We start from the raw sequence: 27,001 nt of genomic DNA, 5'->3' as shown, positions 1-27,001 counted from the left end.
AATTTTGCGGCATTAGTAAATATTTCTACATTTTCATTTGTACCTCAGAAGTTGTAAGACAAAGAAGGTTCAACAATTACGCACCTTTTCTCGGACACTAATCCAAATACTGCAGGTAGGACGTCAAAAAAAAACCATTTGATATGCCTCACGAAAAAGGGGTTCCGCAGCCAGGGTTAAAAAAACGATAAAAGTAAATAAAATGATAATTTTATTGTCTTCACGTGCGCCACCGTGTTTCGCCTGGTTGTGGCCATTACCGGCAATATTGAGCGGTTGCAGTCAGTCAGTCGGTTGTCGTTAAAAATTTGGACCTGGCCGCGGTCACATATGCCCGGGGATCCTTTGGAGGTTGGTCCATAATGTTGCAGATGCTGTAGCATCACGTTTTTGTTGTTCCCTCATCGTTGTACCGTCCAAAATAAGGCCATCAAAACTGATTTTACATAAACATTTAAGGACTCTGGCGGATTTCGAGCGGTGACACATTTTATGGTGCTTTTGAGAGGAGGGGGAGGTTGGATGGCAACACTGCCATCCACGGCTAATGGTATGAATTTGGAATGAAGTTTTGGGTGATGATTTTCATTAAAGGGCGGAGTGAGCGAGCTTCAGCGTTTTGTCGAGCATAATTGGATGAAGAAGGAAGAATTAATAACGGTTGGATGAATTGGGGATATGAACACAGTTTAAATTAAAAAAGTTTTGGATTTTACGGAGGGGGTAGGAGGACCAAGGATAGCAAATGTGATGCGACGACTGTCGGGAAAACATTTTAAATTTGCATGGCTGAGGAACAAACATTTCTGGAATAGGTTCCTGACGAGGTTCATGGTCGATTCAAATTTTAAGGATGCAACTGTTTGTGGGTGTCGTTACTAAATAATGGTTTATTAGTGTCTTTCTCTATTTTTTTTATTTATTCATATTATTATAAACATTTGCGGTTCTGTATATTGTAATTCTGTCGTTCCTATGAGCTCATGTGGAGATATTTACAGTTTAAAATTCAACTGGTTATAAAATGCATTATAAAAATTGAGTTGAAAATAATTGCACTATCAAGAATTTAGTTTCATCAGGAATATTCTCAAAAGGAGAAAGACTAGATCATTTGAATCATTTGAATTTTCCAATCTCTCATACAGTCAGAATTACAGGTTTAAAGTATTAAAATTGTTGACAAGAGCTGATAAAGAAAACATAACCTATTCTAATAAATTGGTGTGGGTGTTTTGTTTGGTCAAAACCTTTCGATAGAATTGACGGAAAACTAAAAAAAAACTCGTTAAAATCTGTACAAGTTAGAATTAGAGAAAGGATAATCCTTATTCAGTCAGCCAATTGCAATATCTGGCATTTTTAGATTTATCTGGCCACCTGGCATATTAGCATACAATAATCTCGCAAGCTCGGTACAATTTAGAAATCATTCAATGATTAAAAAAACTCCGTGATAATCAATATTTGAACAAAATAATCTTCAAAATCCTTTATTTGGAAGCTTTTCTTGTGATCATTTGCTTGATGTACCGATCTACAACAAATTGTAATTTGTTATTTTAATTTTTTGAAGAAAACTAACATTTTCTTACACAAGTAAACATAGATTGATTGGTTATTTAAGCGCTGGATGAAATGCAACTTAATATTAAATATGGACTTATGAATCGATGATCGAAATCGATTTATGTATCTCTGTTTCGGTCTGTTAAATTCAGAAGTCCAACAATTGGTGTCAAAAACAATAACATCGCACAACTGTATTTAAATAAAATCATATCGACAAAATTGCACTTTTGCAAACATGGCTTGTGTTTATTAAAAAATAAAAGTTTGGCGTCTTCAACTTCCATGACAAAGTAAAATATTGGTTGACATACTGGAAGGTCCTTGCATGTCAACAACTTCTGATTTCATTTACTTTCGTGTAAAGACCACTTTACTCAAAAGTTTGGGTACGATTTACTACTTCAAAAGATAGCTCTTGTATGTACAAGTACAACAATTGGGTCCTAAAAGGAAGCTTAGATTTGTGATATTATTGTTTACAACGATAATAAAGCTTGTTTTTCTGGCACTTTGTTCGATCCCAAAGGATTTAAAATTGATTTTTAATTCAATTTTCAAAAATGAACTTCACTGTCCTTCTTGAAAAATTTTTTCCAATTTTTTTTTGCATTAAAATGTTAAAAAGTGATCATGAATGGTTTATTATCGTGTTTTTTACCGTTGTACATAAAAACAGACATATGGCTTTAGGACCTTATTCTTCCCAAGACACCACATAGCGGGGATGTCACATAAATTAGTAAAAAGAGGCACAAAATGCGTTTTCAGCTGGTATCGAGTGATATTTAATTTAGTAGGAAGTGAGCAAGTAAGTTTCTATCAAAAGTTTAATAAAATAAGTTGTTGGATGGCATTAGGATCGAATCCTTTACCTGTCAAAATATAAGAAATTCTCATAACTTTGCCATTTCAAACGCATATAATATAAATTACTGACTGTAATATTGGCAATAAAAAAATACTAAAAAAGATCCCGCCCCCGGGTGGACTCGAACCACCAACCTTTCGGTTAACAGCCGAACGCGCTAACCGATTGCGCCACGAAGGCCGGTGAAGATGAGCAGGAAATATCCAAACAGCCCAATAAGACCTACCTTACCGATTGTGAAGTAGCTTACTTTACCTTCTAGCTGTTATTTTGATAAGCGTATCGATTTTAGAGTGAAATTTCAGTAGGAAATTAAATCAATAACAGTTTGTTGAAAGGATACGGCGACGCTGTCTATCCATTATTTACAAGGAAAACGTCACTATCATAAAAATGTCATAATTTAACGATTATCATCATCAAAAAACGCAATCAATTAACAAACACCGCCCACCCAAGCAAAAAGTTGATCTGTTTCCGCCCGGGATCGAACCGGGGGCCTTCCGCGTGTTAGGCGGATGTGATAACCACTACACCACGGAAACAGCGATGTTTGGTGGTGGTCCCACTAGCAAACGAATCATTTCATTCTCTACCCTACACTTGACGAGTAGTGCTTTACGATCGGTACCCTAAAATAGAAACTCGCGAAAGAGAGATACGAAAACAAAACAAAACACGTACGAACAAGTTCAAACCCAGGCAGATAAGCGGTTAGCTGCTTTAGAGCGAGTGTGTTTTGAGAGAGCGCGTGAGCGCTCGCGAGAGAGAGTCGTTCATCACTGCTTGCTGCCCCTCTACCTGAAGAGTTTCTTGCTTGAGTCGTTTCGGTACTTTGCGGTGAAGTGTCGTCGTTTCTTGTTCTCGTCACCTCTGACGTGAAATCGCTTCTCGTCAGTTCTTCATCCACTCTCTCCACGCTAGACTGATCGATTCGCATCCTTCTTCTAATCGACCATCGTTTTTTCTGCTCTTTTTTTCCCATTTCAGGACGAAAAAAATCAACTGCTCGTCACAAACATATGGTTGAAGCTAGTGAGTATGAGGGGTTCTGGGTAGCGACGTCACACACAAAGTCACAAATTCCCGTGTACAGATGCTTGGGTAGCTCTACTGCTGCTGCTCTGGAAAGGACTCGACTTGCTTGACATCCTGACCTCCCGAGCACTTCTTGTGTGTCGAGCGATGAGGGTGTGTCTGGCGTCGCCTTTCGAGAGTGGCCTAGTGGCATAGCTCTGACCTAGCCTGTCGAAAGCGCTAAAAATAGAGCAAAAAGGATGACCGACCACACCACTATCAGAGATGACATCGAGCGCCACAGCAGAAGAAGGGTTCGGACATCGGACCCCGGACCTAGTCAACGCCGAAGACAAACTAGCGCGCAGCACAAGTCCCAAACGACGATAAAAAAGAATCACTTTTGAAACAAGTTCGACCAGGGGGACGACCTGCTCCCCACCCCCCGTTACGTCGTATTACATCATCCGGAATTTCTCGTAGAGTTGTTGGTTTTTCGGTAGCTGTTTGATGTTTGCCCTCTTAGTTTTTCTTTTTTTTAGAGGGGTGAAAAACAGGTCATCAGAACTGTTGAGAGCGGCAGCGGGGGTTGGTTCAAGTTACGGGAAACAGTTTCGGAACGGGTGACGTCGACTAACGGACCTCCACTGACTGTTGGAATGCGGCGAAAATACGTCCATTTAATTTTATTTCGCAAATGGAAACAGTTTGGACAGTTTCGAGCGGGGTTCGATTGAAGTTTTTGTGCGATGAAAAGGGCGAGCAGATGGTTCTTAATTTTGGTAATGTTGAGGGAGGTTTGGATTGATTTCGTATCGGAAATTAATTTAATTGTATGTATGTATGTATGATCCCCATACCCGCAGGCAACTTGGTCCTGGAACACATGTGAGCGCTAGGTGAACAATTCGATCATCTTTTACTCCGTAATCTGTACACCCACGTGCATAAGTTTTTTTGCACGAATTTTAGTGCTACAAATACCGGCGCATATATCAAAATGGTTTCCTCTTCCCTCCCCAAGCGCCAGAAATTTGTAGCGGGTGTAGGGACACTTTGCATAGACGCCCTTGCTCCCATCACGTCACTGAGGGTATGGAGCGACGAGAAATTAATAAGCATGCCCCTCAGTCGAACCTTCATTAGAGAAGCAGGCAATCCACAACTCACAGCGAACGACCAAGGGAACACCCTACCGCGTATATAATATGGTTGGCGTAGTTGTCTTCAGTGAAATGTATGAATGTTAGAGTGGATGTAAGGGTTATTTGAAATTTAAAAATGGAAAGCTCTCACCAAAAACACGATTCCTTCTAAAACGGCTCAATTCTAATCGTCTCGTTATGTTCCACTCGAATTTTCATTTTTCTTGAATTCTTGTTTTGAATCTGTTTGATCAGCAGAACTCTCGGCAGCGGACATGGTATCCCACGATATACGGCAAGCGTCACATGACTCTGAAGTGGCCAGACGATAAACATCACCCACACCTACTTCAGTCATTCTTGATTGACGCTGTTGTCGGCAAGGCCATCCAAAACACCCCCAACGCCGTCCTGGATCTTATGTGGCAGGAACTGGAACTGGACACACAGGAACTCTTCGTTAAAGGTCACTTTTCGAATGTTGTTCCTGCTTTGTTTGCTTCCGTAGTCGTGGAAGTCGAATTTCCAATGTTCCTCGAAAATAACTTCCGACGCACTTTCACCAGTTCCGCTGTTAGTGTTTGGCACCCGAAATAGTAACAAAGTCTTCTTATTTTAACTAATTTCGCACATTTTAAAGAAAATTTCAAAGATAAGCGGGAGGTCATAAATGACAGCAAACAAAAAACGCGTCCGACTACCACGTATCGGAAATTAATTTGATTAGGCAAAAAACGATCATAAAAGTATCGATTTAGAAGCTTTCAAGTAATCCAGTCTGATTCCATTTTTAGGATGCCAAATTTGTTCGTATTAGATTTTTTTCTTTCAATTGTTTATAAATATAACTTACAATTTAAAATAGTTTTCTAATTGGAATTCAAGTCTATTATAATCCATACAAACTATACGAACTCAGTAGGAATTATTTCCAGTTGGTTAAAAATCATTCCAATGCAGGTCAATAAGCTAAACATTACGATGGACATAAAAAAAAAAAACATATTTTAAATTGTTTGCAATCGACAACAGTAAGCACTAAACTGAAGTTTTTTTCTTTCTAAAAACAATTTACTGACTGATTTACTGACTGATTTACTGATTTTACTGATTTTACTGATTTTTAAGTTGATTGCAGTGAACTAGTGAACGTGCCTATTGCTTAGGACCTTTACTATGCCAAGAAATAAAAATACAAATACTTGACATTTTGTAATGATGAGCATTTCTCAAATTTAATTTAATTTTTTTTTGTATTTTTTAATCCTGCTAAAACTTTTTTGGAGCCTTCAATATGCCCAAAGAAGCAATTTTGCATCATTAGTTTGTCCATATAAATTTCCATACAAATTTGGCAGCTGTCCATACAAAAAGTTCAAAAATCTGTATCTTTTAAGGAATTTTTTGGTCGATTTGGTGTCTTCGGCAAAGTTGTAGGTATGGATAAGGTCTACACTGTAGCTCAAAAAAATATCCTGTATCTTTTCAGGATCAATTCCTAGCGCTTTGCGATGTTCTACAAAGTTGTTCCCCGGATCAAAACCTATAAGAAACTTGAGAATAAGAAAATTTGATTGGGTTTTGGGAAACTTTATCTAAGAAGAGGTTAAAATTGAAAATTTCCCATAGTAAATCTTTAAAAGTTCCATACTAACTTCAGGTCAATGGTGGAAGTACTAAACCTTAACCAAATGCGCTCTAAGTTTCAGGCTATGTTCTGGGGCCATATTGCTACAAAAATCCGGTCGAGGCGTTTGGAATTGAACACTTTTGTCTTTTTCATATATCCGTGAGCCACGCTAGTCTACAGTGAGAAAAAATGATACACGGTTAAATTTTTTTTTGATGATTTTTAATTTCACTTTTTGTCACTAAAACTTGATTTGCAAAAAACACTATTTTTATTTTTGTTTTTTTTTCTGATTTGTTTTAGGGGATATCAAATGCTATTTTCTTCAGAAATTTCCAGAATGGGCAAAAAATCTTTGACCGAGTTATGATTTCTTGAATCGATACTGATTTTTCCAAAAAATCAAAATATTAGTCGCAAAAAAATTTCAACTTCATTTTCCGATGTAAAATCGAATGTAATGAAGTTAAATTTTCATAAAGTGCATCGTTTTCAAGTTATAGCTATTTTTTGTATGTTTTTTTTTTTGGAAATAGTCGCAGTTATTTATTTTTTATACATAGTGCCCATTTATGCTCACTATAAAAATAATATTTTTGAATAACTGAGAAAATTTTCAATATTTTGCTTGTTTGTCATTTATAAAACTTTCCGATCTTTCCGAAAAAAATATGTTCAACTATTTTAAATAAAGACTATAATTTCAAAACGGTGTAATATTTAATGTTTGACCCTTTTGAAATGTTATTCTTGATATAATATAATTGATCACGATCATGATATGTTCGAAAGTATTGTTTTCGAAATGATCGGAAAATTTCACGAATGTTTCATATTTTAACATTGAAAATCGGACCATTAGTTGCTGAGATATCGACACTAGAAAATACTGGGTTGTTTGGGTGAGACTTAGAAAATATCAATTTTCCTGTTTTTAAACCTTCGCATGGCAATGTCTCTGCAACTAAAGGTTGTATCAACAATATTCAAAAAAGCAAAATATAGAGAATTTTCTCAGCGTCTCAAAATATTTTTTTCAAAAGTTGTGGGTATTTATTTAAAAAATAATAATAACTGCGACTGTTTTCAAAAAAGTTACCAAAAAATGACTATAACTTGAAAACGGTGCCCTTAATGAAAATTTCACTGAAGTTCTTTTCGAATGCAAATACGATTTTTCATCGAGAAATTAAGTTGAAAAATTTCAGCGACCAATATTTAGATTTTTGAAACAAATCATTATAGATTCAAAAAACCATAACTTGGTCAAAGATTTTTGACACTCTCTGGAAATTTCTAAAAAGTTGGTATTTGGTGTCTTCAAAAACATATCAAAAATGAAAAAAGTGAAATTAAAAATCACCCAAAAACTTTTTTAACTGCATTTATGTTTTTCATTGCAGTCCTTATTCATATTTACAACTTTGCCGAAGACACCAAATCGGTCAAATAATTCCTTCAAAAGAAACAATTTTTTGAATTTTCATATATATTTTTTTTATGGGCAGCTGCCAAATTTGTATGGAAAATTATATGGACAAAAATGGTGGAAAATGGCTTCTTTGGGAATACCGAAAGCACTAAAACAGTTTCAGCCGGATAAAAAATACAAAGATAAAAATAAAAAAAAGGATCGATTTCGTAGAGAATTGCTCAATGCAAAAAAATAAAAATAAATGAAAATTAAAGTATCTTGATGAACTATAAAAAAAATAAATTTTAAATATCACGCCCAACATAAAAAAATTAAAAGCGATAGTTTTCATAAATTGCATTGGGGTAATTCTCTACCAACTCTCACGAAATCCGGAAAAGTTGCCCCGACCCCTCTTCGATTTGCATGAAACTTTGTCCTAAGGGGTAACTTTTGTCCCTGATCAGTAATCCGAGGTCCGTTTTTTGATATCTCGTGACGGAGGGGCGGTACGACCCCTTCAATTTTTGAACATGCGAAAAAAGAGGTGTTTTTAAATAATTTGCAGCCTGAAACGGTGGTGAGATAGAAATTTGGTGTCAAAGGGACTTTTATGTAAAATTAGACGTCCGATTTGATGGCGTACTCAGAATTTCGAATAGACGTATTTTTCATCGAAAAAAAACACTAAAAAAGTTTTGAAAATTCTCCCATTTTCCGTTATTCGACATTAAAATTTTTTGGAACATTTCATTTTGTGGGAAATTTAATGTACTTTTCGAGTCTACATTGACCCAGAAGGGTCACTTTTTCATTTAGAAAAAAAAATTTCATTTTAAAATTTCGTGTTTTTTCTAACTTTGCAGGGTTATTTTTAGAGTGTAACAATGTTCTACAAAGTTGTAGAACAGACAATTACAAAAATTTTGATATACAGACAAAAAGGGTTTGCTTATAAACATCACGAGTTATCGCGATTTTACGAAAAACAAGTTTTGAAAAAGTTACTTTTTGCGTTTCTCTTTGTTTCGTCGTCCGTGTCTGTCGCGGGTTACCATGAACGGCCATGATCGACGACGAAAAATTTTTTCAAATTTTTTTTTCGTAAAATCACGATAACTCGTGATGTTTATAAGTAAACCCCTTATGTCTATATATCATTTTTTTGTAATTGTCTGCTCTATAACTTTGTAGAACATTATTACACTCTAAAAAATAACCCTGCAAAGTTAGATAAAACACGAAATTTTAAAATGAAAATTTTTGTTCTAAATGAAAAAATGACCCTTCTGGGTCAATGTAGATTCGAAAAGAACATTAAATTTCCGATAAAATGACATGTTCCAAAAAAATTTACAGTCGAGTAACAGAAAATGGGAGAATTTTTAAAACTTTTTAAGTGTTTTTTTCGATGAAAAATACGTTTTTTCGGAATTCTGAGTACGCCATCAAATCGGGCGTCTAATTTTACATAAAAGTCCCTTTGACACCAAATTTCTATCTCATCACCGTTTCAGGCTGCAAATTATTGGAAAATACATCTTTTTTCGCATGTTCAAAAATGGAAGGGGTCGTACCGCCTCTCCGTCACGAGATATCAAAAAATGGACCTCGGATTCGTGATCAGGGACAAAAGTTACCCCTTAGGACAAAGTTTCACGCAAATCGAAGAGGGGTCGGGGCAACTGCTGTGTGAGTTGGCGGAGAATTACCCATTGTACATTATTACAGTTGTGAATTAGTGAAAAAAAGTTCTCATGTTTTTTGATTTGAGGCCAAAATTTCTAAATTTCCACAGAGTCTTAAAGAGCCCTTTTTATTTAAAAAAAATTAACCTTAGACAATGTACTTAAAATAGATTAAAATCAGTTATACAAATTTATTCAAGGAAAGTCTAAATTTTCAGCGATAGTTTTGTTGCTTCCTGATTTTGGAAAGGAGACAAAACCTTTCGATTAAAAAAAATGTCCATTTTTCTTCATTTTCAAATAATCCTTGTATCTTTTTTCCAAAAAGTTCTAAGTTTAAGTTCTACGACCTATAACTTTGACAAAGAAGACATCAAATAGATCAGAAAAATCCTTTTTCAAGACACAGAATTTTATGGTCACTGTTCACTTTCATCCATATTAAAAAAAAACCATGATTATTCAAGCAGTTTTTTTAAAGAAATGATAAATTTTGTACTTGCTGTGAATTACCATAAATGACAAACAAAGTGATCAATGCTATTAATTTATGGTGTGGTAAATATCCTTTCCGAATTTATGCTTACAAAAGTTTACTCTTCTTGCGTTAAGATTAATGGTTGCTGGTTGCGGATCCCCTCGCCTTGCTTGCTCTGGAGCAGGGGACACTCTCCACCATCAAGCGGTGGGGAGTCCCACCATTACCACGTACTTTTCACACGTACTTACCCCAAAATTAGATGGCCCCGACCCCACGAGGACCACAAGCCCGGTCGTCGACGGTGTGTAATTGATACTCTCACTCTTAAGAGGGGGGAAGAGCTCCTGCTGGGGTTGAGCTGAGTGGTTATGGCCATTGAAGATTCTTGGAGGTCACCACGAAAAGGGCCAAGTACCTAGTGTTGCTCTAATTTATGTGATTTATGCTGCTTTTAGATGCGATAAATTGTGGCAAGACAACGTTAAGGGAGGCCCTTTGCTGGCTAATGTGTATTGTGTACCACTTTTTGTATTCCATTTTTGATGATCTATGACAGTGCCGTGCTTTGATAAACAGTTCAGTTCGGGTAGTCTCATCGTAACATTGTTCAATGTTAAAAAAAAATGTTTCAAAGAAAATTTGTTGCATAATCTGCTCGAATTCCATACTAAATTCCTCTCAAATCGCTGACCCAACACATTCATCGAATCCAGGTCAAACCAGCTAGTCAAAATCGAAATTTCACCAAAACCCCAATCTGAAATCTCCGAACAAAGTGCCCCAACCAAAAGAGCAACATCATTTCAATAATCCGAACCTTCGCCACAAAAAAAAAGAAACAAGATTCAAAAAAGCGACAAGAAAATCGGAAAACTATCCCCCCACCTCCAACTCCCCCCCAGAAAGCTTTTCAATGGGGATACTGTATCGACAAAAGCTGTTGAAGAGCAACCGGTAGAAACGTCGTGTCACAAAGGGCGTCGGTCGTAATGGTTGTGGAGTCTTGGGACGAGACGCGAGACGTGAGATGGCAGAAATGTTAGGTCATGGTTTAGTCGAGGAGATGCTGGAGGAAACATGGTGGTGGGAAAATGGAGACCCCTCCATTAGCATTTTGTTCGAAGAGGGAAGGAACACAACAGTTTTCCCAATTCTATTTTGTGTTTGGGAGCAGGGTGGTTGAAAAATGTTGCAAAAACTGTTGAAGACTCTCTTAAAAATGTCCAAACATTTAACAAATTTGATAAGATTAGATTGAGGCAATTGGGTATCGAGAAATTAAAAGTGAGAGTGTGTGCAACATGGAGTTAAACTCTTAAACTGTGAAGGTTTCCATGCCACTTCGAAAAGTTTAACTCCATGTTGCACGCACACGCTCTCACATTTAATTTCTCGATACAAACTATAAAACTAAATTTTAAAAATATTTGTGCAAATGAGGAAAAAGGTTAAACTGATATGAAAAACTGGTAATTTTTAAACTTAGTTAAATTCTACATCTAAAATCATGATTTTAATGTTAGATCACAAGGTAATGACAGTTTAATTTTTGTTTGCTTGATTTTTCCAAGCCTAATTCTAAAACCAAAAATTTCAAGAAACTTTAAAACTGGAAGCTCTACATTGAAATCATAAATAAAATTATATGATTTTCTCTAATTTTTAAAATGACAATATGTTGTTTGGGCATATTTTTCGATACTTTTAAAACATTCGAATAAAAAATAAAAAATAAAAAAAAATGTGATAGAAAAAACATACCAGGCTTGGTGTAATTTTTTATTTAAATAATGATCAATCCATGTTTTTGATAAATAAAGGTTTATCTTGACCAATACATTAAATTTATTGAATTTGATTGATTAATTTCTTCAAACATTTATATCAAAATTTGAATTATTTGAAATACACGGAATGCTTGAAAAACTTGAAATACATGGAATAATTGAATAACTTTGAATTCTTTAAAAACTAATAATATTTGAAACACATAATACTATAAAAAAAAATGAATATACTTGCAATGCTTTTAATAATTGAAAGATAAAAGTACTTGAAATAAATTAAATATTTGACATATCATAAATGTATGAAATATGTGAAATACTTTCTTGAAACACTTGAAGTACTTGAAATAGCTGAAGTACATGAATTACTTGAAATACTTAAATCACTTAAAATTCTTGAAATACTTGGAATTCTTAAAATACTTGAAATAATTGAAATTGTTAAAATTCTTGGAATAATTGAATTTCTTTGAATTCTTCAAATTTTAATATTGTTTGAAATACCTATGAAACTTGAAAATTAAACTACTTCAAAAAAATTTAATACTTGAAAAAATTTAAGTACTTGAAAAACTTGAAATACTTGAAATACTTGAAATACTTGAAATACTTGAAATACTTGAAATACTTGAAATACTTGAAATACTTGAAATCCTTGAAATACTTGAAATACTTGAAATACTTGAAATACTTGAAATCCTTGAAATACTTGAAATACTTGAAATACTTGAAATACTTGAAATACTTGAAATATTTGAAATACTTGAAAAACTTGAAATACTTGAAATACTTGAAATACTTGAAATACTTGAAATACTTGAAATACTTGAAATACTTGAAATACTTGAAATACTTGAAAAACTTGAAATACTTGAAATACTTGAAATACTTGAAATACTTGAAGTACTTGAAATACTTGAAATACTTGAAATATTTGAAATACTTGAAATACTTGAAATACTTGAAATACTTGAAAAACTTGAAATACTTGAAATACTTGAAATACTTGAAATACTTGAAATACTTGGAATACTTGAAATACTTGAAATATTTGAAATACTTGAAATACTTGAAATACTTGAAATACTTGAAATACTTGAAATACTTGAAATACTTGAAACACTTGAAATACTTGAAATACTTGAAATACTTGAAATACTTGAAATACTTGAAATACTTGAAATACTTGAAATACTTGAAATACTTGAAATACTTGAAATACTTGAAATACTTGAAAAAATTCAAATATTTCAAATACTTGAAACTCTTGAAATACGTGAAATACTTTGAAATACTTGAAATACATGAGATACTTGAAATTCTTAAAATACTTGAAATATTTTAAATATTTATAAATATTTTATAAAATATTTAAAATAGTCATTAATATTTTGTAATTTTTTTTAAATTCTTGAGATAATTGAAGCATTAGTAATAATTTAAAGTTTTTTTAAATAATAGAAATGCTTGCAAAAATTGAAAAACTTGAAATAGACGAAATACACGAAATAATTGAAATATTTACCAATTCATATATTTTAGAATTCATTTTGAACATTTATTTTTCCCTTATTAATTGAAATGGACACATTGATGCCATTTTTAAGATTTGTGAAAGTATAGAAAGTTTTGATATAATGCATTTTTCGACAGGAGCATAACTCTTATCATGCTTGAAAATATTCAAAATAGTTTTAAGTAGTTAATGAAGATTACTGAATTCAGAAATAAGACTATTGCTTTTTTTTACATTACTAAAACAAAGTTTTGAAATCTGAAAAATTTTGAAATTAATAAAATTGAAAAATTTTAGGCATTTGCTGAATGATTACAGTTTTTAGAAGGTAACTCTTAAAACAAATATCAAACTTCCTTATCGGCCTTTATAAAAATAGAGGAAGATCTATAATAAATTTTAATAAGTTTATTGAAAATAAAATAAAAATTAAGTTTTCGACATTTTTAAGTGTTGACAATAAATCATAATATTATGAAAGAATCCAAACATCCTTTAAAAGATTGTCAACGTAGACAAGTTCGGATCCCGGGGTGGAAGGGATCATGGAGCAAAATATTAATATAGAATAATCAATATTTAATGTTAATATTAATGCCTGCAAACGTACAAGTTTTGAAAAAAATCAAAATTACAGTTGTTGATCGAAATCGTAAATGGCGTTTGATTTAAAAACTTCAATAAATTTTCCAATATTAATTAAAAAATCCAAATCAATTTGCCTCAAATTAACAAATATGCATAGGATGAAGGTGATTTCAATATACATTTAAGTGAATATTTTATCTTTTTGAAAATAATATGAATAAATGAATTATATGCAAAAAATTATAGAACAATCACTTTGAAAGATGTTCAAACTTTTATCAATAGACCACCCTAACCCATCCCAACCCCTTTTAACCAGCCCGTCGGTCAACGAGATTGGGCTTCTCGATTTTCCACGGCAAAGCTCAGCACACAACAAAGAAAGGGCAAAAGAGGAAAACGCTACTCCCCCGAAAATAAGAACTCCCTCCCGTCGAAAGAAAATTGAAAATACATTAAGCTCTGACTACGCTCGCTTCCGCCGCCGTCGCCGCCGTCGTCGTCGCCGTTTGAAAGTTGTGCTCATTCTTTTAAAAAGCAATAAACTTTTTCGGACGACAGCTTTCAGGCAAGCTTTCGGGATCTCGCCGTCTCGGGGCCCGGTTCATTCCAACTCTTGATTCGGGGCGAAATTGTTGAATGTTGTTGTGCCTTTGCCTCCTTTTGAATGTTTAGAGACATTTTCTCTTACCTTTGTTCTTTTGCCAGACTGGGAAAAGTTCTTTCTTTCTTCTTTTGGGTTTTTTTTTCATTCACTCCGAGAATGGGAAATAAAAAAGGAAGAAATTAATTTCAGGTAATGATTTTTATTTGAATTTCAGTAAAAAGGCTATTTGAATGGGGCGCGTACGAGCGAGAAAGCGAGCGCGAAACTGCTGTTTGGGAAATTCGAGATAAAATTAGCATCAAATGGCCCCGCCCCATCTAGAGTGTACAGCAGTGTGGAAAAGGGTTTGGGAAAGTCGCCGGCCTGCCAGTCTGTGATGGGGAAGGGCAGGGTTGGAAATTTGCATTCCGACTTTTATTGAAAACGCGATTAGGAGAGTATAAACTCAAGGTCGATTCGTTTGAACTTTATGGGGTGCCGGAATGCGGAGGTTTTCCGTACAATACTTATATATTGTTTATTTTGCTCTGAATAAGTTTAATTGAAATTGAATTATTTTTGTACTTTATTTCATTGTCTAAATTTTTTTGGAGTTTTTTTTTATTAAATAACAACACGCAGAAAAATGTTTTGTGGAATCAGCCTGTACGAGGTTTGAATCAACAAATTTTTTGTTGATTATAATCAACAAAAAAATGCGTTTAAGCAAACCCTGATTTTTAAACAATTCCTCTAAATTATTTTGATGTTTTGAAAAAACTGCTTTGACGTTTAGCGTTGATTCAACAAAAATCATGATTTTCAAAACAACAAAACGTTTTGTTGATTCAAATAAACCTTATTTTTCTGCGTGAATAAATAAAATGTATGTTTTTATTACAATCAACTTTTTAAAGTATTTTTAAATGAAAAATTTTGAAGTTTTATTGAATTTATGTTTGAAACCCCATACCCCATTTTTTTTAAATAACGCTGATGTGTGTGTTAAAGGTTAGAAGCGATTTGTGAATTGATTGTTGCTTGAATGGGATAACCTTTCAAAAAAGTATTCTTGAATGAAAAAAATAAATATATATTCACAGTAGAAAAATAAGGATTTATTTACATCCCGATCAGACGGTAATAACTTAATTCATGCCATTTCAATAACAAATACTGTTAAAATAACAGAAATTGTTATGGAATCTTCTTGAAAAATCAATTTTTGCATAAGGGTTTAATAACAGTTTATGTTATCATAACAAAATTTGTTATTGGTCTGATATTGATCGAAAGCCAAAACAACTTTGGAATAACATTTATTGTTATGGAAGAATACCGCCAACTGTTATTGGGATGATCGGATTAGTTGTTAAAATGACAAAAAAATAATAACAAAGATTTGTTCGAAGAATAACTGAAAATGTTATTAGTCTGTTATTGCAATAACATTCCAATAACAAAAAAATCATAACGACGAATAACAAATCTTGTTATTAATAACATAAAATGTTATTGGCCTAGTATTTTTAAATATCAAAAAATGTTATTCCCAAGTTATTTCCGTCTGCTCGGGATCTTCATTACGATAAAGATCGCGTTTGAATGTTTCTTAAAATTCGTTTATAACATAATTTTAAACAAATTCAAAATTTAAAAAAATTTATACCAAACTTAATAGTCAATTTCAGATTGATAGAACACAACACAATTTCGCTCAAATTTAATTTGAACAATATTGTGCCAGGAAAAAACCGGTTCTATAGCCATGATTGGTGGGCCTTTGCCAAAATTTCACTTATTATCAAAATGCTTAGAAGTTTAAAGATATAAAATATAAGTTTCGAACTAAAAACTTTCTTTCATTTGACCTTTGTTTACAATTATCTTGGAATCCGTGAGTTTTAAACGTTTTCAATTGTTATTTTTTTCGCATGAATAATTGTGGCTTTTCAACAGTTTTGAAATAATTTTAATAAAAAGACTTTCGCGAATTATCCTCTAACGGGTTTCGACAAATATTTTCCAAAAAAATAATTTCTAACCAATTTTGAATCTTTAATAGCAAAGGAAAGTAGAATTCTCGATCTGATTATTTTAGAAAATCTTAAGACTGATGATTTAACATTTGATTTTGCATATGTTCGAAAAAACATATTTTTCTGTGTGCAACTTTGGTCGAATGTTCCACTAATATCCCTTTCTTTTGCTGTTTTAATAATTATGCATTCGTTTTTGCTTATGCTTATGGAAAACAAAAAAAATATTTTGAAATAATTTTAGCGGCAGAGGGTTAAATTTCAAAACATTTTTAAACTGCAAAAAAAGTAATCTCAGAACTCTTAAGTTTTTGGTAACATGAAAACAGCTTATCAAACTTCATGTTTTGTTAAAGAATTGCAAAAAATAGTTAAGATTTGCTTTTCATACAAATTTAAACAAGAAAGAAAAGATTGTTGAGTCAATTGTTCGCAGACGATAATTCTCCTTGGAAAATGTTCCATTAAAAAATTCAATAAATTGAATATTTCCAACCACAGACTCACATATCTCCTTAATGGTTATTGTTGAAAATTGATTTTAAGAAATTTGATTTGAAATTCGCTTTCAAATTCGACATTTTATTTTTAAATTGCGCTCAAATAATTTTGTCTCGATTTCTCAAAAAAATATTGATAATGGCTTTTACGAAATTTGAATAAATTTTTGCTTTCATAATTAGTATTTTTTCAATATGCTCAAATATTTTTTCAAAATTTATCAAAAATGAATTTCAAAAATAAATGTTTAGGATATTTAAGAACTGTTGTATAAATACGAAAAACTATAAGTTGACAATGAAGTCCAAATCAATATAAATGAGCATATTTTACATGTTCACAAGATTAAGAAATTAATAAACTTTTGTAGAAGTATCAGCGAGTCCACGTTGAACCAGCAGGTATGCTGCAGTTTGACTCAAATTCGGCATAGGAGTTCCTTGGCCAAAATAATAAGAACCCCATTATTTTATTTGGCAATTAGGGTGGTCCTATCCGAAAAATGGCAGTTTTTAACAATTCCAGCAAAAACCATATTTAAAAAAAAAAAATAACTCCGGAATTAACGATTTAAAAAAGTGGAATAGTTTCAATGAGAAATACTAAGACATTTTAAAAACATATTATTAAAAAAAAATCTAACTTAATCCACCTATGTGGTTGGAGCCTTCCTCACAACAATGGCTGTACACAAGTTTCATCTATTTTTTAGATCCGGCTTCCAAAAAGTACATCGATATCACTTAAGTGGCCATGTCCCGAGACAGGGTTGCCAGATCTTCGATGTTTTGCACTCGTTGGAAAGGTCTTTTGATAAGTTAACCAACAATAGGTCGGATGGTGGATCCGGACATAGTTTACATACATTTAAGTGAGATCCGGCTTCCAAAAAGTACATCAATATCACTTAAGTGACCATATCTCGAGACAGGGTTGCCAGATCTTCAATGTTTTGGACTCGTTGGAAAGGTCTTTTGATAACCTTATCAACGATGGGTCGGATGATGGACCCGGACATAGTTTACATACAGTTAAGTGAGATCCAAATATATGTGAAAACACATTTTTATACATAACTTTTGAACTACTTATCGAAACTTCAATCTGTATAAAACTCGATCTATGGGACCCTAAACCAAGTCGAATGCAACAAGTTCGGGTCAAATCGGTTCAGCCAGTGCCGAGAAACATGAGCTAGTTTGTTGGTCACATACATACATACACACACACATACACACAGACATTTGTTCAGTTTTTGATTCTGAGTCGATATGTATACATGAAGGTGGGTCTACGACGTTTTTATACAAAGTTCATTTTTAGAGCAGGATTATAGCCTTCAGGGATGCCAGATACACAGATTTGTCTGTGTTTCACAGACTTTTGAGCTTGCGTCAGACATTTTTTGAGGTACACAGACTTTAAAAAATCTTCAGTAAATTTATATTTTTTATAAATATCAACTGAAATTTGTTTCGTTAGTCTTCAACTGCTTAAAAACAAAATTTCTGATGGAAATCCATGACTGTAAATTGTTATATTTGAATTTTAAACATATGCACAGATATACACAGACTTTTTTACAGACATTTTAAAAAATCAAGTGGCATCCCTTAGCCTTACCTCAGTGAGGAAGGCAAAAAGGATTGCGGTATAGCAATCAAACAAAAAAAAAAAATCATTTTTTTATCAATCGAAATTAGTCCTTCGTACTTAGTAGATTTACTCAGTTTTTGGATATGTTTCGTAAAAATCCTGAAAAATCACTTTAACAAATTTTAGCTTTGAGCACTTTGGTCCCTTTTATCAGTAAATATAGTTTATGTCTATTCAGCTGTGTTATTCAAATGTCTAAGTATTTTTAAATAAAAGCTCAACTAGTCACCTTTTTTTCAACGAAACGGGCTAAAATTGATTCAGCCGTTAAATAAATAAAAACTAACTTAATCCACCTATGTGGTTGGAGCCTTCCTCACAACTGTACACAAGTTTCATCTATTTTTTAGATCCGGCTTCCAAAAAGTACATCGATATCACTTAAGTGGCCATATCTCGAGACAGGGTTGTCAGATCTTCAATGTTTTGGGCTCGTTGGAAAGGTTTTTTGATAACCTAACCAACGATGGGTCGGATGATGGATCCGGACATAGTTTACATACATATAAGTGAGATCCGGCTGCAGAAAAGTACATAATTGTCACTTAAGTGGCCATATCTCGATACATGGTTGCCAGATCTTCAATGTTTTGGACTCGTTGGAAAGGTCATTTGATAACCTAACCAACGTTGGGTCGGATGATGGACCCGGACATAGTTTACATACATTTAAGTGAGATCCGGCTTCAAAAAAGTACATCAATATCACTTAAGTGGCCATATCTCGAGACAGGGTTGCCAGATCTTCAATGTTTTGGAGTCATTGGAAAGGTCTTTTGATAACCTAACCAACAATAGGTCGGATGGTGGATCCGGACATAGTTTACATACATTTAAGTGAGATCCGGCTTCAAAAAAGTACATCAATATCACTTAAGGGGCCATATCTCGAGACAGGGTTGCCAGATCTTCAATGTTTTAGACTCGTTGGAAAGGTCTTTTGATAACCTAACCAACAATAGGTCGGATGGTGGATCCGGACATAGTTTACATACATTTAAGTGAGATCCGGCTACAAAAAAGTACATCAATATCACTTAAGGGGCCATATCTCGAGACAGGGTTGCCAGATCTTCAATGTTTTGGAGTCATTGGAAAGGTCTTTTGATAACCTAACCAACAATAGGTCGGATGGTGGATCCGGACATAGTTTACATACATTTAAGTGAGATCCGGCTTCAAAAAAGTACATCAATATCACTTAAGGGCCATATCTCGAGACAGGGTTGCCAGATCTTCAATGTTTTAGACTCGTTGGAAAGGTCTTTTGATAACCTAACCAACAATAGGTCGGATGGTGGATCCGGACATAGTTTACATACATTTAAGTGAGATCCGGCTTCAAAAAAGTACATCAATATCACTTAAGGGGCCATATCTCGAGACAGGGTTGCCAGATCTTCAATGTTTTAGACTCGTTGGAAAGGTCTTTTGATAACCTAACCAACGTCGGGTCGGATAGTGGAGCCGGACATAGTTTACATACATTTAAGTGAGATCCGGCTACAAAAAAGTACATCAATATCACTTAAGTGGCCATATCTCCAGACAGGGTTGCCAGATCTTCAATGTTTTGGAGTCATTGGAAAGGTCTTTTGATAACCTAACCAACAATAGGTCGGATGGTGGATCCGGACATAGTTTACATACATTTAAGTGAGATCCGGCTTCAAAAAAGTACATCAATATCACTTAAGGGGCCATATCTCGAGACAGGGTTGCCAGATCTTCAATGTTTTAGACTCGTTGGAAAGGTCTTTTGATAACCTAACCAACGATGGGTCGGATGGTGGACTCGGACATAGTTTACATACATTTAAGTGAGATCCAAATATATGTGAAAACACATTTTTATACATAACTTTTGAACTACATATCGAAACTTCAATCTGTATAAAACTTTATCTATGGGACCCTAAACCAAGTCGAATGCAACAAGTTTGGGTCAAATCGGTTCAGCCAGTGCCGAAAAACATGAGCTAGTTTGTTGGTCACATACATACATACACACACACATACACACACACATACACACAGACATTTGTTCAGTTTTCGATTCTGAGTCGATATGTATACATGAAGGTGGGTCTTCGACGTTTTTATACGAAGTTCATTTTTAGAGCAGGATTATAGCCTTACCTCAGTGAGGAAGGCAAAATGATGGATAGAAACACCTTTATGGCCAAACAAAAAAAAAGGTCTAATGATTTTTGCCTTCGATCTTTCAAAATCTAGATCCTGCTGGATTGACGTGCAATCGTTCTATATCCCAAAGGTCAATGAATACAAAGAATGCTTAAAACTGCGCTTTGTTTTTTGAATTGTGGCGTTGACAAAAAGTTTAGAAAAACCCCAAAAATTCGAGAACCAACCATTATTTTTTGATCTACCCTCATCTGAGCATTTCCAGCCAAAATATTAGTAACTTATCTAGTTTGCCTTCAATTGTTCAAGCAAAACGCGACTAACTTTTCCACGAAACCAAACTCTCCCTTTCTACTCCAAACCCAACTACCGTTATCTTTAAAGTTGCCCAAGAACTGAACCAATGATAAGCGATTAGAAGGCTTCACCACCCACCGCTGTTCTGTTGGTGGGGCCAAGATTTGGAATTCATTATATTCAAAACTTTCCCTCGAGGCGTCCTCTCCGCATTCCCCGTTCCCCTGACGAAGAATTAATGATGTCGATTTTCATTCTGCCGCCACGCGCGCCGAGTCACTAATCCTTTTTGGGGTGTTCCGAGTGAAGGTGGGAGGTTGGGAAATTTTCCACCCCACTCTGGAAATCGTCATAGTTTTGGCCCGCTTGCTGTTTGTTGGATTGTTTTCCCTCTTTTATTCGCAGAATAAACTTTTAACGAGCACGGAGCACTTTCTGGACCATATTTGAGTGTGTGTGTGTTGGTTCATGAGAGTTTTTCCAGCGAAATCTGTCATGTGGAACGTGGAATGTGAGTTGTAACTGATGCCTTACATGACAGCATAAATATAGCTTGAAATGAAAAGCCACACATGTCACTCTGCGTGCTGGTGCTGCAGCAAAAGTTATTATGAGTGACAAATTTTTAAGTGATATTGCACGGGAATTGCATTGTGGTCAGATGGGAAATGAAATGTCTAATTGGCAACAAAAACAATGTAAGAATTATTTTGTATTTTGCAATGAACATCTAAGAAATGTCTAAAACCATTTTCTGGTCAAATGCACGATTTAGCTTACAAAATTAAAACCTATTTGAAGAATCAAAAAAGCTCAAGATATCAACCCGCAAATTCAAACCAATCGTCAGGAAAGTCCCACTTTAAACTCGGCATCAGTTCCAATTCACCTTGAATGGCTGTCGCTACTTTCCACCAATTTTCCTCTCAGCACCCACCTCCATCTTCCACGTGGACCACCCACCCAAAACGACGACGGTACAGGTGCCCTCAAGGCACCCAGATCCACACCACACACACACAAAGTCCTCCTCTGACCTGTCGAAACGAATCGCTTGGTTCATATTTTATTTATTAAAGACCAACCACGTCCGATTCTGACTTTTCGGCGCGCGACTCTCCTGGGATGGTCCACAAAGCTGAGCTATCTGCAGTGCAGAGGAGAAAAAAAAAACGAAGCCAGAGGTGTCAGCAATGGTCTTTTTTGGCGTTGGAAAGCCACCACCTTGATGTCGATACATACTGTGGCGCGCCTCTCGCTCTGTGGGGGAAAAGTGCTTTGGAACGCCACCATCACAAGCAATGTCGAGGAAAAGGCGATTGGAAAATTGGCTGTGAATTCCGGAGCATGTCGTCCGCTTTCCGGCGATATTTTAAAGCAGTTCAATCAATAGTTGATTTATGGGGTTGGCGGCGGAATTGGAGGTGTCTTAGCTGGTTTGATGAAACAGTTGGTGTTTTGATGATTTTTGGATGTCTGTCAGTTTTACAAGCATTTCCAAAATACGCGGTAAGCCTTAAGTTAATGATCTTTTTAACTTAGATTTTATTGACAAAGAATTAAAGAAACAAGTTGAACACTAAATTAAATAGTTTTTTCGAAAAAATGAAAGCATATGAGTTGAAAATATTATACAAAAATATTAATTCTATTAGTTGATGCATTTCTTCAACCTAATTAAAATCACTGATTGTCGTAACCAACAAGATTTTAATCCAACCTTTGGCTTTTAATCCACTTTTAATTATACTTCTCATTTCCACGATGTAAAAAAATATTGACTTCTTCATGATTTATGATATTGTGATGTGAAAGTTTAATGAAATTCTTGTCATCCAAAACTGTAAGTGCTTTCGTAAAAAGATTTCTAAATTTCAGTTGCTACATTACAAAAATAAGTTCTTAATAATACAGTCATGTCCCGGTTTTGCACTGCCCTGGTTATGATTTGATAACTGAAGCACAGAGCTTATGGGATTTTGGCTATATGCGAGAAATTTGCTATAATCCTATGAAAATTCATCAAAAATTGCAATTGAGCAACTCTCTACGAAATCGGCTCAAACTTTATGGGAGCTTTCCCTATGACCAAATAAGCTATTTTGCGTCATTGATTCACCCATACAAGTCTCCATATAATTTTGGCTACTGTCCATACAAAAATGGTATGTAAATATTCAAACAGCTGTAACTTTTGAGTGAATTTTCTGATCAATTTGGTGTCTTCTGCAAAGTTGTAGGTATTGTTGAGGACTATTGAAATAAATAGGTACACGATTTTTTTTTTTTTTTTTACAAAAACTCAATTTCCCAAAATAGATATTTTTTGATTTTCGAGATTTTTTATATGTTTTAGGGGACAAAAATCCGCATCTTTTGAGCCATAGAGAAACAAGGTCAAAAAATCTGCCGCCTGGTTATGAATTTTTGAAAAAAATGTGATTTTTCGAAAAAATCGAAATTTCATGCAAAAACAAATTTGAATTTGCAATCGAAAAGTACTTTAAAGATTTTTTGAAAAAGTGCTCCGTTTTCAAGATATAGCCACCGAAAGTTTGATTTTAGCGAAATATTTGCAGTTTTTCGATTTTTAAAAATAGTGACCATTTCTGAAAACATTTTTTTTTAAAGGTTCAGAAAATTTGCTATAAAAATGTCTAAGAGACATAGAAGATGGACCTAGGGTCGCTTTAAGAAAAAGAAATCCAAAAATTGAAGTTTTCTAAGTCTCATCCAAACAACTTACCATTTTCTAATGTCGATATCTCAGCAACTAATGGTCCGATTTTCAATTTTAAAATATGAATCATTCGTGAAATTTTCGATCTTTTCGAAAAAAATATTTTGAAAAATAAATAAATCAAGACTAGCATTTTAAATGGACGAAATATTCAATGTTTGGCTCTTTTAAAATGCAACCCGAGGTCCAATCATCAATGTCTCTTAGACAGTTTTATAGCAAATTTTCTGAACTTTTCAAAAAAAAAAAATCAGAAATTTGAAAATTGAGTTTTTGTGAAAAAAAAGTTGATTAAAAAATTTGCAATTTTTTTCCGTGTACCAATTTTTTTTCAAAAGTCCTCAACAATACCTACAACTTTGCCGAAGACACCAAATTGATCAGACAATTCACTCAAAAGTTACAGCTGTTTGAATATTTACATACCATTTTTGTATGGACAGCTGCCAAAATTGTATGGAGACTTGCATGGGTGAACCAATGACGCAAAATAGCTTATTTGGTCATAGGGAACCCAAGTAACATTTTTTCCCAGGAGCTCTTCAAAATAGCTACAGCATAGCAGTTTGGACCGCGGTAGGATAAAATTCTCTTCAAGTACTCTTCCAAACTCCTTAAGAAGTTTTGATGAGAATTTTATCCTACCGCGGTCCAAACTGCTATGCTGTAGCTATCTTGAAGAGCTCTTGTAGAACTCCTGGAAAAAATGTTACTTTTGAAGGCCCCCACAAAGTTTGAGCTAAATCAAAAAATACAAAAAATAAAAATGGTCGAAATCGGCCGATTTCGTAGAGATTTGCTCAGTTATAACACACATTTTTGAAAATACTAAAAATTTTATAAAACTACATATTTTCGAAAAATCTAAAAATTGCAGTTTTTTTAATATGAGATTTTTTTTATAAAGTTCGAATGTTATTACACATATTTGTGGAAATACTAAAAAAATCTCAAAACTACGTATTTCCTGAAAAATACTCAAAATTTGAGTTTTTTACAATATGGTTAACAAATGTTCGGGACTTTTCATGCATGTTTAAAGTAAGATTTTTTTTTTGTGAAATATTCAAAATTTTAACAAAGCTACGTATTTTTGCAAATATACAAAAAAATAAGCATTTTACAAAATGGTCGTGATTTTTTTCATAGATTTCAAAAGTGATAACACACATACTACGTATTTAAAATAAATGCTTCAAATTATAGTTTTTTGCAGATTTGATCAGGCGTCATCCATAAAGTATGTCATGCTAGAATCGGCCAAAATTAACCCCCCCCCCCTCCCCCCTATTTCACACTTTGTCCCGCTGGCTCTGACCCCCCCCCCCCGAAAAGTACGTCACGTTTTGTTGGACTCCCCTCCCCCTACTATCTTGTTTTTTTACAATTATAAAATGATTTCGAATCGAGAAAGTTTTAAAAATTTAAAGGTGGCGTTTTGATTTTTTTATTTTGTTCAATGTTGTAGTGGTAAAAATCACCATCTTCATCACAGTTTTTTGAAGCATATTAAATCTATCATCTATAACTCTGTTCAAACATCAAACATTAAACTTTTTAAGCTATATTTAAAAAATGAATTTTCAGTATTAATGAATTAGTCTAGCGTGACGTCACAGTCTCACGTACCCCCCCCCCCTCCCCCTCTTCCCCTTGTCAGTTTTTTCAGTTTCTTCAATTATTTGTGTTATAACATTCGAAATCTATGGAAAAATCCGGATCGCGTGAAATTTTTCAGTTTTTTCAATAATGTGTGTTATAACATTCGAAATCTAAGGAAAAATCCCGATCGTGTGAAAATTAAAAAAATAGCAATTGAGCTTTTACTACTTTTAGGGTTTTATGGAAATTTTTTGATTACTATTTTCCAATTAAATAAGTCTCCATTCCTCGTCTATTTATACAGCAATTATACAGCCATTTTCGTCGATTTTCGCAAAAACCACTTTTTTCGAAAAATCATAACTCCTCGCCATTTTAACCGATTTCAATTGTCTTATACACGAATGAAAGGTGATAAGTTGACCTTTCAAAGAAAAATAGTAAGAAGTTTCAAAAATCTAGCCTAACATATGAAAAGGGCTTATGAAACTTTAAAATGCCGTTTTGACGGTGTCTGGACCAAAGAGCCTATATCTGGAAATATTTTTATCGGATTCTCCGGACATTTTTACATAACATTCTACAAAATGGAGGAGTTCATTAACAGGATTCCGAGATATGATTTTTTGAAAATAAAATCCGTGTTTTTTGACGCGCCGCGCGCAAAAACCGGAGAATGACGAAATTGGCAAAAAATTAACTTTTTTAACTAAAACTGCGATAACTTTAAAATTTCAGCGATGACTTATAGATCTTTGGGTACCAAAATTTTCGTAATTAAGAGACGCAACTTTTGGTACCCAGACATGTATAGGTCATCGCTGAAATTTTAAAGTTATCGCAGTTTTAGTGAAAAAGGTTGATTTTTTGCCAATTTCGTCATTCTCCGGTTTTTGCACGCGGCGCGTCAAAAAACACGTATTTTATTTTCAAAAAATCATATCTCGGAATCCTGTTAATAAACTCCTCCCATTTTTTAGCATGTTATGTAAAAATGTCCGGGGAATCTGATAAAAATATTTCCAGACATAGGCTCTTTGGTCCAGACACCATCAAAACGGCATTTTAAAGTTTCATACGCTCTTTTCATATGTTAGGCTAGATTTTTGAAACTTCTTACTATTTTTCTTTGAAAGCCCAACTTATTACCTTTCATTTGCGTATAAGACAATTGAAATCGGTTCAAATGGAGAGGAGTTATGATTTTCCGAAAAAAGTGGTTTTTGCGAAAATCGACGAAAATGGCCATTTTTTAGACCACCCTAACACGGCGTAGGTCACCCTAATGGCCAAACAAAAAAATACGGGTCTAATTATTTCGGCCAGGGAACCCCCAGAAAAATTTTGAGCCCGATCCGAGGACTTTTGTTTTATTCCATGCTGTTTTCGTGGGGAATTGCTGTATAGACAAAAGAAAATTCCCAAATTTTTTTCTACATCGTTGATCCAACCTAAGGTATAGCCTTGCAAAGAATGAGAATGATGATAAATATTCGTTCTTGTTGCTATCAAATGATTTTTTTTTAATGGTCGACATATTTACAACTTTTTCCGTTTTTTATTGTCAAAATTTGAAAATTTAGTGCAAATCTCTCATTATGTTGAATGAAAATATGTAAAGAATATCAAAACCACGAATAACATCCCAAAAGAGCATAGAAAGGACATCCCTTAAAAAATGTATTTAAATTGGTAAAATCTCTGAACACAATTTTTTTTGTGTGTCCCA

At 34.0% G+C, this 27,001-nt stretch overlaps 1 protein-coding gene and 2 non-coding genes across 4 annotated transcripts in view; 1 reads left to right on the top strand and 2 right to left on the bottom strand.

Moving 5' to 3' along the window:
- Positions 1–27,001, top strand: part of LOC6049441 (neuronal acetylcholine receptor subunit alpha-7) — a 232,286-nt gene that overhangs the window by 113,318 nt on the left and 91,967 nt on the right. For both annotated transcript variants that reach the window (XM_038258185.1, XM_038258184.1), the window contains one exon: positions 3,431–3,475. In XM_038258185.1, the coding sequence (XP_038114113.1) occupies positions 3,431–3,475 (45 nt within the window). The remainder of the gene's footprint in view (positions 1–3,430; positions 3,476–27,001) is intronic.
- On the bottom strand, positions 2,547–2,620 carry Trnan-guu. The gene has a single exon. It is a non-coding gene; the product is annotated as a tRNA-Asn (tRNA).
- Trnav-aac lies at positions 2,913–2,985 on the bottom strand. The gene has a single exon. It is a non-coding gene; the product is annotated as a tRNA-Val (tRNA).

The sequence above is a fragment of the Culex quinquefasciatus genome, chromosome 2, assembly GCF_015732765.1.
Source record: "Culex quinquefasciatus strain JHB chromosome 2, VPISU_Cqui_1.0_pri_paternal, whole genome shotgun sequence".
Taxonomy (NCBI): domain Eukaryota; kingdom Metazoa; phylum Arthropoda; class Insecta; order Diptera; family Culicidae; genus Culex; species Culex quinquefasciatus.
This window is presented reverse-complemented; position numbering and strand designations above follow the sequence as displayed.